The sequence below is a fragment of the Lygodium microphyllum genome, unplaced genomic scaffold, assembly GCF_053477565.2.
Source record: "Lygodium microphyllum isolate KBCC unplaced genomic scaffold, Lygodium_microphyllum_v1.1.10 scaffold_33, whole genome shotgun sequence".
In the NCBI taxonomy this organism is placed as follows: Eukaryota; Viridiplantae; Streptophyta; class Polypodiopsida; order Schizaeales; family Lygodiaceae; genus Lygodium; species Lygodium microphyllum.
In genome coordinates, this window is record NW_028229516.1 from 1,484,954 (window position 1) to 1,499,137 (window position 14,184).

General features: G+C 42.2%; 1 protein-coding gene across 1 annotated transcript; it reads right to left on the reverse strand.

Annotated features, from left to right (window-relative positions):
* Positions 1 to 554: 554 nt before the first annotated feature.
* Positions 555 to 10,227, reverse strand: LOC148009193 (putative pentatricopeptide repeat-containing protein At2g01510). The gene is made up of 4 exons (XM_087673688.1): positions 10,010 to 10,227; positions 9,770 to 9,890; positions 882 to 1,135; positions 555 to 762 (listed from the first exon to the last, which is right to left on the reverse strand). Exons 1-4 carry the CDS (start codon positions 10,225 to 10,227, stop codon positions 555 to 557), a joined length of 801 nt encoding a protein of 266 aa, XP_087529814.1.
* Between the last annotated feature and the right edge of the window lie 3,957 nt (positions 10,228 to 14,184).

A 14,184-nucleotide genomic window follows, 5' to 3' on the forward strand; every position in this document is an offset into this window, starting at 1 on the left:
CACCGTGGTCAAGTATTGTGGCTTTCACAAGACGGGTATCAAACTGTGGAAATGCTGCACAAAGAAACTCCAAGGGAGACTTCGACAGATATACATCAGAGCATTCCATAACTTATGAGACTTGACAGCGCTGCCCTGAGAATAATCAAAGAGCTCAGCCAAAATCAATGGCGGTCATAAATCGCATTCAGGGAAGAAAAGACTACCAAAAGTCGGAGTGTAAAAAAAAAACAGGTCCATTAGCAATGAGTCGGCAATGCTGTTTCCAGAAATTGATCTGCTACAAGTGGTATCTTCCCTCCCCCCCCCCCCCGGAGCCATCGCAAAACACGAGTCTCTCAAAATAAGTGGTAACTGGATAGAAAAGCCCCTTCCTCCGAATTTTCCTGCGGCCCCCAAAGAAAGCTTCCCTTCCCATCGACTCATGAAGCAGCCCCCAAATTAGCTTTTTGTTTTCCTTGTCATTTATTATTCCCAATCCCCTTCCGCTTAATAAAGCGGCTGGCTTTTCTTTCAGCCATTGAGTGATGCATGTCAAAACTACTACTGCAGCTCTATCTGGTATTGCTGCTATTTGACTCTGCACTGAACAAAGCCATCCACATTTCCAAAATCGGTTCCTTCAAGATTATGCTTATTACCTTGTCAAATTGCCCTGCACGGCTGAGAAGATCAACCATGCAAATGTGGTGCTCTTTTGTCGGGATGATGCCATACACAACACTCATAGTATCAAAGTACATAAGCCCTCCTCCACTCGCCCTGCAAGACTGCAAGCAGTAAGCATAACAACAAATGTGACACTGTCTAGCTCTACATGTTCTACCAACATTTTCCAGAATGAGTTGACAACCCTTTTAGCATTGCCAAGGTCAGCATACCCAGAGATTAGGGCATTCCAAGAGACAACATTTGGTGCTGCTAGCTTATCAAACACTTCTTCTGCTTTTGCGAATGCACCACACTTAGCATACATGCCCACCAATCCATTGCGTAGCACAATATCATGAGTTTCCATTAGCCCCCGCCTCCGGATCTCAGCATGTCGAACAAGTTCCAAAACAGTGTGAACCTTTAGTACCCTTCGCTTAATTTCCATAGCATGATACCGAAAAGAAGTATTTGTACAGGTGAGCTAGTGACATACCAAAAAGATCCACTTATTCCATATGTAAAAGTCTTATTTGATGACTGTAATATAGTTAAAACCCATGTCCAATGGCTGACAACATCTGGAGAGACACCCTCTAATTACATGTGATGATAAGAAGCAAGTGCCTTGACAAATGGTCCATGTTCAGCATAACCTTTTTGGTGGATTCCACATCTCGGATGCGCTGCAGTTCGACATCCATCCCCTCTAATCCTGCACATCCTCCGGATGGGCCAACTACCCATGATCGTTATCATCAAGATCCACAAATAGATCAATCGACTCATCATTATGCATTTCCGGTATATCAACAAGATTATCTGTCATATCATCTGTTTCTTCCATTGGAGTTTCTTCTCGTTGCTCTTCTCTTGCAAATTCTTCCAATGCATAATCTTCTTTATCTCTTTTCTTGAAAATCTTAATTCTTTTTCTAGCAATAGGCACTCTAAGCACTGTGCCGTCCAATTCTGTCAGCTCATATGTTGCATTATCAAAGACATCTCTAACTATGTACGGTCCAAACCATCTTTTCATCATCTTCCAAAGTGCAGTATGCTGATTTTCAAGGCTGCTATCAAAGACTAATACCCAATCTCCCTCTTCTATTACTCTAGGCCGCAAGCGATGCCTGCTGTCAAACCTGTCCTTATTTCTTAGTCTAGCAACCTTCAACCTATTAATAGCTAGTTGAATATCCTCTGGTCTTCTCTCCAACTGTTGAATCCAAAGAGCTAAGAGCTCCTCTCTCATCAAATCCTCCTGCCAAGGTAAAACTGACCAAGTCAAAGCACAAGTCTCACTCGCCATAACAGGTTTCTGACCATACATCAGCTCTGCAGGCGTATATCCTGTGGTAACACTGTGAGTCGTATGATCAGCCCACAAAGAAAATGGTAGAAGTCTCGGCCATTCTCCAATCTGTCCTCTACATGCTTTGGCTAATGCTTTCACTATCGGCGAATGCCCTCTTTCACTCTTCCCATTTCCCTCTAGATTATATGTTGTAGTTAGAGCCAACTTGATTCCTAGCTGAGAGAAAAAATCCCTAGCTTCATCTGCATCCAATTCACCGTGATCCGCAGTGATCTTACCCACACAACCATACCTGCAGAAAATTTCCTCCAATAAGAACTTACACACTGCACTAGTGGTCTTCGTTCTCAAAGATCTGCCCTCAACATGATTGGTAAGATCCTCTCTAGCCAGAACAATATACCTCATCTTCCATAGACCCATAGGCATAGTAACCAAATCAACTACCCACTTATAATGAATGCATAGCGGATAGGTCGGATGAAGCTAATCTTGATGACGCACTACCGAATACATCTGGCAGTCTTTGCAAGTCTCAACAAAGTGAGAAACATCTCTATACATGCCTTCCCACCAATACTTCTCCTTGATTTTCTCATAAGTAGCCCATACTCCTCTATGACCAGCCCAAGGACTCTCATGAAACTCCCTCATCACCTGTAATTGTGTCTCTCTATCGCAGACAACCCGCAAAGGTAATCCACCTCTTTTCTTTGGATGCTTCCAAAGAAATCCGTCCTTGAGAAAATAGCCATAGGCTTTCCTTCTGATCTTCTTGAACTCTTTATCTGTCCATTCATCTCTTTTGCTTAGTGTACTAAGGTACTTGCCAATCTGCAACCAATCTCCAACATAGAGTTCTTCTATGAAAGCCACAATATCATAGACATGACAAACATGATCAACCATAGTGGCTGAAATTTCTACATCATCCTCTTCCGCAAGTAGAGTCTCTTCATCATCATATTTGGCTCTAGATAGCATATCTGCCCCACTGGATTATCCTTCCCTGCTATATGTTTAAATTCTGGATTTAATGACTTGATGTATGCAATCCATCTCAGCATAGCTATATCCGAAGTAGAGCAACTCGTAATCATACCAATCAATGGTAAGCAATCTGTCTCTACCACAACTGAAGCTCCAATAAAGTACTCCTTGTCACATTTGAGAGCCGTAACAATCCCCAATAACTCCCTCTTGATTTGCGGATATCTCCTCTGTCTCTCGTTTAGGACTTTCGCCCCAAACCGAATAGTATACCTATTTCCATCTGCATCATCTTGACCCACAGCCCAACCTATGCCAATTGGACTAGTGTCAACTGTCAATACAATAGGCTTCCCACAATTATAATCCACTTTCCTGAGAGTAGGAGCATTCTGCAATAACTTCTTCAATTTCCGCATGGCTCTAGTGTGGCTCTCATCCCAATAGAATTTATGCCCCTTTCGAAGCATCTGATATAAACAATCTGCTATGTGTGCAAAATGAGGTATCCAAATCATATAAAACACACAAGCTCTAATGAATCTCCGTACCTCTGAAGTGGTAGAACAATACTCCGCAATCTTGCCTATAGCATTCACCTTATCAGGTGAGGGTTTTCTGCCATAATATCCACACATATGTCTAACAATGACAACCTCATTCACTCCAAAAACAGATTTTTGCCCTGAAAGTGTCAAGTTTACTTCTTCTAACCTGGCCAAAATCTTCTCACATGCTGAAATATGATCAGCCACAAAGTATCTGCATCCCTGCTCATTTAGACTCTCATTCTTCTCTTCTTCTACACATCCTTTAATGGGCACATCATCCAAGAAAGACATAGTAAGCTGAGGTATGTAATCTCGAAGGACCTTATGCATGGCATTCATCATATGCGCAACAGAATTAGTGGCACCTTGAGGCAAGGTACACATCCTGACAAGCCCAATAGGAGTTCTCATGGTGGTTATGTCCCTGTTTTCCAAAGCCAGCTGAAATTGATCATATCCTGAATACAAATCACCTAAAGAATAGATGACACGTCCAGCAAATGCCTCTGCAAACTCATCCACAACTGGACCTATACCAACATTCCTGATAGTAACTCTGTTTACTGGTGGCTACATGTCCTGTATAAATCGGAGAGTACCATTCTTCTTTGGAACCGTGAACCACCTGTTTGAGTATGGTGCAGATGAAGGCTCACGAATTCCCATCCTGATTTTCTCATTCAATAAATCAATCAACTTTGGCAGGTGTGCTTTAGGCACTGGAATAGGTCGGAGATTCCATGGAATATGAGGAATAGTAAAGATCACCATAGGAGCAACAATATCAGGATTTACACATCCAATCTCATGCGGAGAAAAAGCAAATCCCCTTCCATGTTGCTCAAGCATCTCCTGAAAGCATTGCTTCTCTATGGGTAGCAAGAAATCACCATTTCCAATTTTCAATTCAGCAAGAGTCTCTGCTGAAAATTTATGACCAATATGCTCCGGATTCCTCAAAATTGGCTGTTTAGCAGTCCTCTCTATTTGTTGATCACTGTCAGGTGGAAGCGGTACAGCTACTGGCTTCACCTTCTTATTCACAGTTTTGTATTTCGTGTCAACCCTGGCTTCATTATGCTCTTATGCATTACTCAAATCTTGTTGTAAATCAGCAATTCTGCACTCCAATGGCTGAATATCCTCAACCCTCTGCTCTATGGACTGCATAGGAACAGCCCTAAACTCTGAATGCTGAAATATTTCAGCAGTAAACTCTGTTGGCTGAAAGTTTTCAGCCCTCTGTGTCTCTGAAAGCTGATTATAACCAGTTGGAAACTTTGTTTGCTGAATTTCTTCAGCACTCAACACTTTTTGCTAAGCCACCTCAGCCTCTGACTCAATTTGTGATACAAAACCTGCAATTTCATGAAACATGTCCAGGGATTGCACTAATACATTACTGTGACAATTCTGCATATCAGTTTTCAGCATATCTTCCATCTCTTCCATCGTATTTGCACAAATCATACTGTCATACATCCCATCTATGTGCTCATCATCCTCTAAAATTCCTGGATTTTTCAAAATTTTCTCCTTCCTGCATATGTACTACCTGGCAGCTCTAGGCAACCTAGAAATCTTCTGATAGCTCATTGAACTATTTGTTGAAATCCCAACAAAACCGGAGGAGAAAATACTGCTGCCAGGAGGCGAGAACTCCAATCTCCTCTGCTCTGTACCACCGTCATCTCGCGAAACGGCAGTACCTAATGAAAACCCGAATCCCTCACAGTGGGCAAAGGTGCATCTCTGAGAGTATCCTTGTTTCTAACATGGTTCACACACACAGTCATAAACTGAACTGCTCTCATACCATCTTTACTGCAAATCCGTGCATAAGCAGATCAATCATCCATTACCTTTGTTTCCATGCGCATCTCTGTGATGAATGGCTGTCCAAGAATTATGGGATAAGAGCATGAATCCTGCACAAAGAAATGGAAATCCTTCTCTACATAACCAATAGAAACCCTGACACTAGGATAGGCAGCATACAAATCACCTGCAATGTTATTGGCGGCTCTCATACGCCACCCATGCTCTACATCCATAGGCCATCTGTTACTCTCATAAACTCCACGAACTATGAGATTAATCTCTGAACCATGATCCACTAAAGCAACATAAGGCACTTGTTTCTCTCCAATCTTTACCATCATCTCTGTAGTTGCTCTAGCCCAATGACTCCGCGAAAAGTGACTACGCGGTATCAAGACAGGCTCATCAGTTTCAGCATAATGCATAGGCTGAACCCTCTTTTCTACCTGCGGAAAAACAGAAGCAATCTCAACCATAACCTCATCCTCATCCTCATCCAACTCCCCAATAAAAACTCATTGTGTATCAATTGTAGGAAATGCATGTCTTTTTCTCTTCAGGACCTCCTGAAACTCTCTTTTCGAGATGCCCAAAACCTTAGAAATAGTGGAAGTCACCTCACAGCCAAGTATCTTGTCATTAAAGATTTTCTTCATGTCCGTAGATGTCTCAATATCGGACATCAATCTAAACCCTGGTTGCTTTCTCTCTCTAGACTCTTGCCTCTTTTCTCTCTTTTGAGCATATTCCATCTGTCGATCTGGCCCTGTCTTGAAGACGGTCCTGCAGTAGGTGGAGTAACAAACTCACCCCCTCTAGTCTTTTTAGCTACACTTGGGTTTTCTTCATCCCTCTTACGCTTCTCCTCAACAAGTACATCTTCTCCCTGAGACTTAGCCAAATAAGCATAAATAAAGTACCTATCAACATGCGAATCCCAACCTGTCTCTGATCTGATGCTAGAGCCTGCACTAGTCAAAACAATTTGCTAAATTTTTCCCTTGTTTGCAGTCTCCATACCATAAGTCCATAGTGTTGACTGAGTCTCTGATCCCTTCTCAATCTGGACTCCATATGCAGAAGCATCACCTCTAGCTGTCACATAAGAAGTACGCGCAGCCATGTCATCCACTAACTTCTTCATTCCACCTTTACCAAAGTTGGTAGCAAGTGGAGCTCCTGTCTCAGTCAACCAAATCTTACCATCATGTCCCCAATATACCAAATTCTTCCTCCTTGCATCTTGAAAGGATTCACAATCCCTGCAATGCTCATGGTCCGTACTATCGCACCAAATACATCTCCAATCTCTCCTAGGTGCATTAGGAGCACTCCTAGGTGCAGTAGGAGCACTAGAAGAAGTAGTAGGCACAGTCAAAGCAAACTGCTCTTTCAATTTTCCCACCAACTCCGCTTTAACTGACCCTAGTGTCAAATCCGTTATGCCTTTGATTATATCATCAAGAGAGGTAGGCACCGATGGAGCGGATGGTTTTGGAGCAGAAGGTGCAGGCATCGGTCGTGGAATAGGAGGAATAGATGGAGTGGAAACAGTAGGCACTGGCATAGGCCAAGAAACTGGATGAGGAGGAGAAGAAATAACAGGGATAGAAGTAGGCATAGGAGCAGATGATGGTGTCGGTGTCATGAAACCATTCTGTAGGCAGGTCTTCCATATCCTCCTCGTGGTCAAAGTCGAGACTGCATCATGGGCATCTTGCCAATCCGTTTTAAGACCCATGGGCTTCGTGCGATCCTCAAGAAGCTCTCCCAATTCTTCCTGTAGAGAAGGATCTACAACTTGCAAGAAAAGCTCAACTTTTTCAACATCCAATGCTCTTTGTTCAATGGCATCAAGCTGACTATACCTCTCTTCAAATTCTCGAATCAACTTCGAAGCAGCTAGACCTTTGTTTGGCATGTAGACCCACTCTTGGAATGACCGCCGAGTAGCCATACCAAAGTCCTCAAGGAAATATTTTTCTTTCAGGGCCTTCTTAAAATCTTGCCAATGTGTATTTTGAATAAAAAGATCAGTCACTTTCGCCCTCAAGGCGGGTGTGACAAGACAAAGGAAATACTTACTCATAAGTCCAGCTGGAACTCTGAAAAACCCCATCTTGATCTCATATGTCTTCAAATATGCTGAAACATTATGGCCATCAAATAGCTTCTTCTCATTCTTAACTGCTTCAATAGCCTTAGTCGCGTTGTTTGCATTCTCTTGCTCTGAATAGAATTGCCTTTGCTGAGACAACTGCTGTTGATGCAATTGTTGCTGCTGCATATACAATTGTGTCTGTTGATTTTGGAGCTGCATATACATGGACATATTCTGCAAAATTTTCTTTAGATCCTCTATTTAAGTACTTGACGCATCAGTCATTGATGGAGCTGAAGTAGAGGACGCAGTTGGAATTGTAGAAGAGGCTGAAATAGAGGCTGAAGTATCTCCCATCCTGAAATTTCTACGACGCTTTCACGTCGGGTTCACCAAAGATGTCGAAGGGTTTGCCAAAGCAAAGTAAATTCGTGTCTACAGAAGACCTTGACGAATTTCAGGATAGAAGATCAAGCAAGAGAATGAAGTCAAATCTGTTATGACTACAATTGCTTCCTGTGATGTTGATCAGTTGGAAAGATCAATAATGTTCATGATCATACACAATTCCTTGTATTGAATGAACCAGTAATTCTTCATAAACAAGGAAGAGTTCTACATGGTATATATCATGTGTTTGCTGTAAATTTACTGTCTTTTGACTCAGATTTCTATGCAAAAATTTTGTATCAAGTAACCATGAAATACTTCAGCCTGTTCTTAAGGACCAAAACTTGACACTACATGACTCTCTAGCTTTTATCAAGCTGTCAAATCTATTATCTGATCAGTGATTGCACTCCAACAAAGTGGACATTCTTTACATACTACAGCATAGGGTTTGTATAAACAGAAGTTTCTATAAGGTAGCAAAACAGCAATCGTACTGTTAGCTCTTCATAATAGATTTATGCTCATTCGTTTCATCATCAAGAACACCCATGCTAGTAAGTGTTTCATGATCCTTCTCTCTTTTTCACCCTTTATGCTAAAATTTCCTTTTTAGCTTCAGGATTTCAGGATATTGTGAGCAGAATGACATTCAGCTGCTCGAATTGCATGAATATCTCTATGCTCCTTGGCAATTTGGATATGCTTCAATTCCACGAATCTAGCAAGTGTGATTATGAGTATGGAGAAGACAATACACCAATACATTGGAGAGTAGTAATGCCTTGTTCATGGCCTGTGCATTTACGCATAATAGGCACAAAGCACCAATCATATTCCCCTCATCTCTGCTTGACTCCCTCTAATCATAATCTTTGGTATGTTGGTCTCTTCGACAACTTTTGAAAGCTAATTGAGTTCCAGAATCGGAAAATTACCCTGCGCCTCTGAGAAAGTTTCCAGATGGAGCGAAAGTTTCTGTGACCCTCAATTATGATGTGCTTGTAATAGGTCTTAGAGACTCTACGTTGGTGTTGGTGTCTCGGCAACGGGTGACCATGCAGAGGTCATCGAATTTGAGGGTCTTCTTTGTGGAGCAAGTTGAAGCGACGATTGAGCTTTGGCAGCAGGACTAGTAGTATTGCCCTGGCACTCCTGCGCCACTCATGATTCTCCCACCTGTATCGACTCCCCTAGCTCCCCTTTTCTGTTGCACTTGTATCTTCCTTTCCATCAATAACTTTAGGATGAAGTGAGAGAGTAGATTCGTAAGTTTTCAAGCGCAAATCAGTGAATTAGTCACGAATTTCAAATCATCACCGTGCTCAAGTATTGTGGCTTTCACAAGATGGGTATTAATCTGTGGAAACACTGCACAAAGAAACTCCAAGGGAGACTTCGACAGATATACATCAGAGCATTCCATAACTTATGAGACTTGACAGTGCTGCTCTGAGAATAATCAAAGAGCTCAGCCAAAATCAATGGTGGTCATAAATTGCATTCAGGGAAGAAAATACTACCGAAAGTTAGAGCGCAAAAAAAAAAAGTTCCATTAGCAATGAGTCGGCAATGTTGTTTCCAGAAACAGATCTGCTACAAGTGGTATCTTCCCCCCCGGAGCCATCACAAAACACGAGTCTCTCAAAATAAGTGGTAACTGGATAGAAAAGCCCCTTCCTCCGAATTTTCCTGCGGCCCCCAGAGAAAGCTTCCCTTCCCATCGACTCATTAAGTAGCCCCCAAATTAGCTTTTTGTTTTCCTTGTCGTTTACTATTCACAATCCCCTTCTGCTTAATAAAGCGGCTGGCTTTTCTTTCAGCCATTGAGTGATGCATGTCAAAACTACTGCTGCAGCTCTATCTGGTATTGCTGCTATTCGACTCTGCACCGAACAGAGCCATCCACATTTCCAAAATCGGTTCCTTCAAGATTATGCTTATTACCTTGTCAAACTGCCCTGCACGGCTGAGAAGATCAACCATGCAAATGTGGTGCTCTTTTGTCAGGATGATGCCATACACAGCACTCATAGTATCAAAGTACATAAGCCCTCCTCCACTGGCCCTGCAAGATTGCAAGGAGTAAGCATAACAACAAATGTGACACTGTCTAGCTCTACATGTTCTACCAACATTTTCCAGAATGAGTTGATAACCCTTTTAGCATTGCCAAGGTCAGCATACCCAAAGATTAGGGCATTCCAAGAGACAGCATTTGAGGCTGCTAGCTTATCAAACACTTCTTCTGCTTTTGCGAATGCACCACACTTAGCATACATGCCCACCAATCCATTGCCTAGCACAATATCATGAGTTTCAATTAGCCCTAGCCTCCGGATCTCTGCATGTCGAACAAGTTCCAAAACAGTGTGAACCTTAAGTACCCTTCGCTTAATTTCCATAGCATGATACCGAAAAGAAGTATTTGTACAGGTGAGCTAGTGACATACCAAAAAGATACACTTATTCCATATGTAAAAGTCTTATTTGCTGACTATAATATAGTAAAAACCCATGTCCAATGGCTGACAACATCTAGACAAACACCCTCTAATTACATATGATGATAAGAAGCAAGTGCCTTGACAAATGGTCAATGTTCAGCATAACCTTTTTGGTGGATTCCACATCTCGGATGCACAGCAGTTCGACAATGGTGGATGTGGCCATAGGTCCGTCCTACGGGGATGGGTGGTCCCGGTTGGCCTGGAACTTTTCTCAATCATGATGGACAGCAAGAAGATCGTTTCAAGGGACACGAACAGCAAGGTCGCTAACCTAGAGTCTAAGTCATGATAATCCCGATTTACGTTGTTTTAGGGGAAGGGAATGGGACTATTCCTTATGGCACAGAGGTTGAGCCTTACATCCCTCTCGTTTCCCATTCTCCTTGAACCAGGTGCAGCGTGAATCCACTTTGATCCTGGCATTTCTGCGTAAAGTAGTTCACTTGGCATTTGACGCTAGTTGCTATTTAGGAAATGACCATTAGGAAAAAACCCTGATTCAGGTCGGTCCTAAGTGGGAACGGCCAGAATACTTCTGCTACATGGAAGACGCGGAAAGTCCTAGATCGCAAACCCAATGACACTCGATGGGAGTGCCGGGCGCGGAGCTTTCTAGACATCTTTTCCGATGGACTGCTAAGATGTGTCCTGAATATTACAGGCGAACACGTTTACAGTTAGCTTGGCGAGCATAGCCTGGTTGGCGGGTGTAGTACCGGCTGCTTCAAAGTAATCCTCTATGGATTCAATCCAAATTTCAGCATCTGCTTGGACCTACCTCTCCCATCTAATTCGGGTGGCTTAATCTGCTTGAGAAGAAACTTCTTCTCCTGGATTATAGCAATACTTAATGTAGAAGGTGAACTGGGATTTCGTACCTAGGTGAAGCTGAAGAAAGCCATGTAGGGAAGATACTTACCATCTGTGTATCACACGCAGAAAATGAATGAGTTCTACAAGCTAAAACAACTCGGACTCACTCTTGACGCATACTACTCTAAATTCGTCTCACTTCTTAAGTATGCACCACAGATGGACATGACACAGAGATGTCAAAATGTTTTACTGGTTTAAATCCACCAAAGAATACCCCTCTCGAATCTATATGCCCATCAAATCTTCAGGACACACTCATTTGAGCTGCCCCTATAATTCAGGAGGTGCAGGCTAGACCAAGAGGTAACAAAACTTGGTCTTATAATGACCCAAATAGAGGAGCATTTAGGCCTCAAATGAAGAGAGTTCAAGGTCACAATCAAGGACAAAGAAAGAAAGTAAGGACTAATAAGGTCAACAACTTTGTCCCTACTCAAAGCAATAGCCAAAACCTCCAATGTTTCCACTACAACGAGCTAGGAAATTTCAAGAGGCAATGTCCCAATCTTGGAGGAGGACATCACTGAGCATGCTTCCAAGGAATTGGCCGTGGCCAAGGAGCCGCTACTCGAGGTGGAGGAAGAATCGCCTGCATTGCCAATAGGGAAATGTGCGAAGAAGAAGAAGATTCGACCATGGAAGCAGAGTTTGAAAGGGCAACAGTCCATGCTGCTCTTCACAAGAAAGGCCCAAATTGACAGTTCTCGGTGATTTAGACACCGTCAGACTATCAAGGTAAAGGTTTCAAGACCTTGATTGATTGTGGAAGTACACATTCCTTCATCTCACCAGTTTGTGCAAAAAAATTAGGAATAGCCACAATAGAAACACATACCTTGTGTGTGGAATTATCAAATGGTTGTGAGGTTACTTGTACCAAGAAAACTGCTAAGGTGGAATTCTTTCTGGGAGGAAAGACAACTTCAATCAAATTCAGAGTCATGAGCCTAGGTATCCATGAGTGTCTACTTGGAATGGATTGGCTGAAACCTAATGACGCCCACATTAATTATGGAAAGGGCCAAGTTTCCTTTCGGAACTCTGAAGGGGAATTTAGTCACAACTCAAGGTAAGGCTAGAGTGCCAAAAATTCAATTGGCCAAGGTATCCCGGATTATAAAGGGATTCAGAAAATGACTATTGGTCTACTTGATTAAGCTCCACAAGTTAGATCAGAAGCAGGAGTCTAGTGAAGGACCTTCATGGCTAAAGGAATACGTGGATATGTTTCCTGAAGAATTAACAGAACTCCCTCCTCAAAGAGAAGTGGATCATGAGATCAAGCTAGTTCCAAGAGCTGTGCCAATTGCAAAAAGACCCTATAGAATGTCCATCCCGGAAGCAATTGAGCTCAAGGAACAACTCAAGCAACTACTAGATCAGGGCTACATCCATCCTAGCAGTTCACCATGGGGAGCTCCAGTACTGTTCCAGAAAAAGAAAGATGGAACTCTTTGATTGTGTATTGATTACCGAGGGTTGAATCAATCAACTGTCAAGAACAAATACCCTATTCCTAGAATAGATGAGCTTCTTGATCGTCTTCAGGGTGCAAAGATCTTCTCCAAAATTGATCTCAAGTCTGGTTACTATCAGATAAGAATCAAGGAAGAAGATATCCCAAGGACGGCCTTCAACATAAGATATGGGCACTTTGAGTCCCTAGTTATGTCATTCAGGCTTACAAATGCGCTTGCCACCTTCAATAGGTTAATGCACGATATCTTTAGGCCATATCTTGATGACTTCGTACTCATCTTCTTTGACGACACTTTAGTTTATTCTAAATAGGAAGAAGATCATGAACCCCAACTTCGGATTGTCCTTGAGACAATGAGAGCACATAAGCTATATGCCAAGATGAAGAAGTGTGCATTCTTCAAATGTCAGATTGAATATCTGGGAATTATCATATCAGTGGAAGGAATCTCAGTGGACCCATCCAAGGTCAGAGATGTGCTAGAATGGCTAATACCAACAACTGTCAAAGAAATATGCAGTTTTCTTGGATTGAGAGTATGGTATAGGGTCTTCATAAAAAATTATGCTTTGATTGCAGCACCTCTGATGGACTTACTGAAGAAGCAAACATCCATTGCATGGTCAACTCCCGAACAAACCAGCTTTGATAGATTGAAGTAAAGTTTGGTATCAGCACCTATCCTAAAACTTCCAGACCTCAGTAAGGAGTTCGAGGTAGTAACTAATGCTAGCACACTTGCCTTAGGATGTGTGCTCATGCACGAAGATCATCCTGTAGCATACTTTTCAAGGAAACTGAAGAGCCATGAGAAGAATTATACTACTCATGATCTAGAATTATTAGTTGTCATCCACACTCTAAAGCTTTGGAGACACTACCTGTTGGGTAACAAGTTTACTCTAGTGACTGATCATAAGAGTCTCAAGTGGATCTATACCCAGAACAAACTCAACATGAGGCAATATCGGTAGATTGAAGTGCTGGAGGAGTATGACTTTGAAATCAAGTACCGACTTGGAAAGGAGAATGTAGTTGCTGATGCGCTCAGTTGTAAGGCATTCCTTAATTCTCTAATCTTGCAAAACCCATCAACAACTAGATCTCTAGCTACAAAGGTATCTATGCCAAACAATCCAATACTTGAGCTAGCTAGAGAGGAAGCATGCCATGATTCATCCTATCAAAAGATGTTAAGGGAGATCTCTATCAAGGATCAATATCAAAAGCTATAGGCTAAGTATCATGAATTCTCTATCAATACTGGACTTTTCTACTATAGGACGAGAGTATGTATACCGGCAAGCCAGTCACTTAAGCAGAAGATATTGTGGGAAGCTCATGATTCCCCTTTCTCAGGAACTGCTGGCTATGCCAAGACTCTCAATGCAGTTAGGAAGAGCTACTATTGGGAGAGGCTTAAAGGTGACATGCTCAAATATGTCATTGAGTGTTTGTCTTGTCAATGAATTAAAGCTGAATATGTCAAGATGCCA

Coding starts and splice junctions, on each gene's coding strand:
- LOC148009193 (XM_087673688.1), bottom strand. CDS start 10,227: ATGGAAATTAAGCGAAGGGTACTTAAGGTTCACACTGTTTTGGAACTT. Junction 9,891..10,009: donor TGGAATGCCCTAATCTTTGG/GTATGCTGACCT, acceptor GCAATCTTGCAG/GGCCAGTGGAGGAGGGCTTA. Junction 763..881: donor TGGAATGCCCTAATCTCTGG/GTATGCTGACCT, acceptor GCAGTCTTGCAG/GGCGAGTGGAGGAGGGCTTA.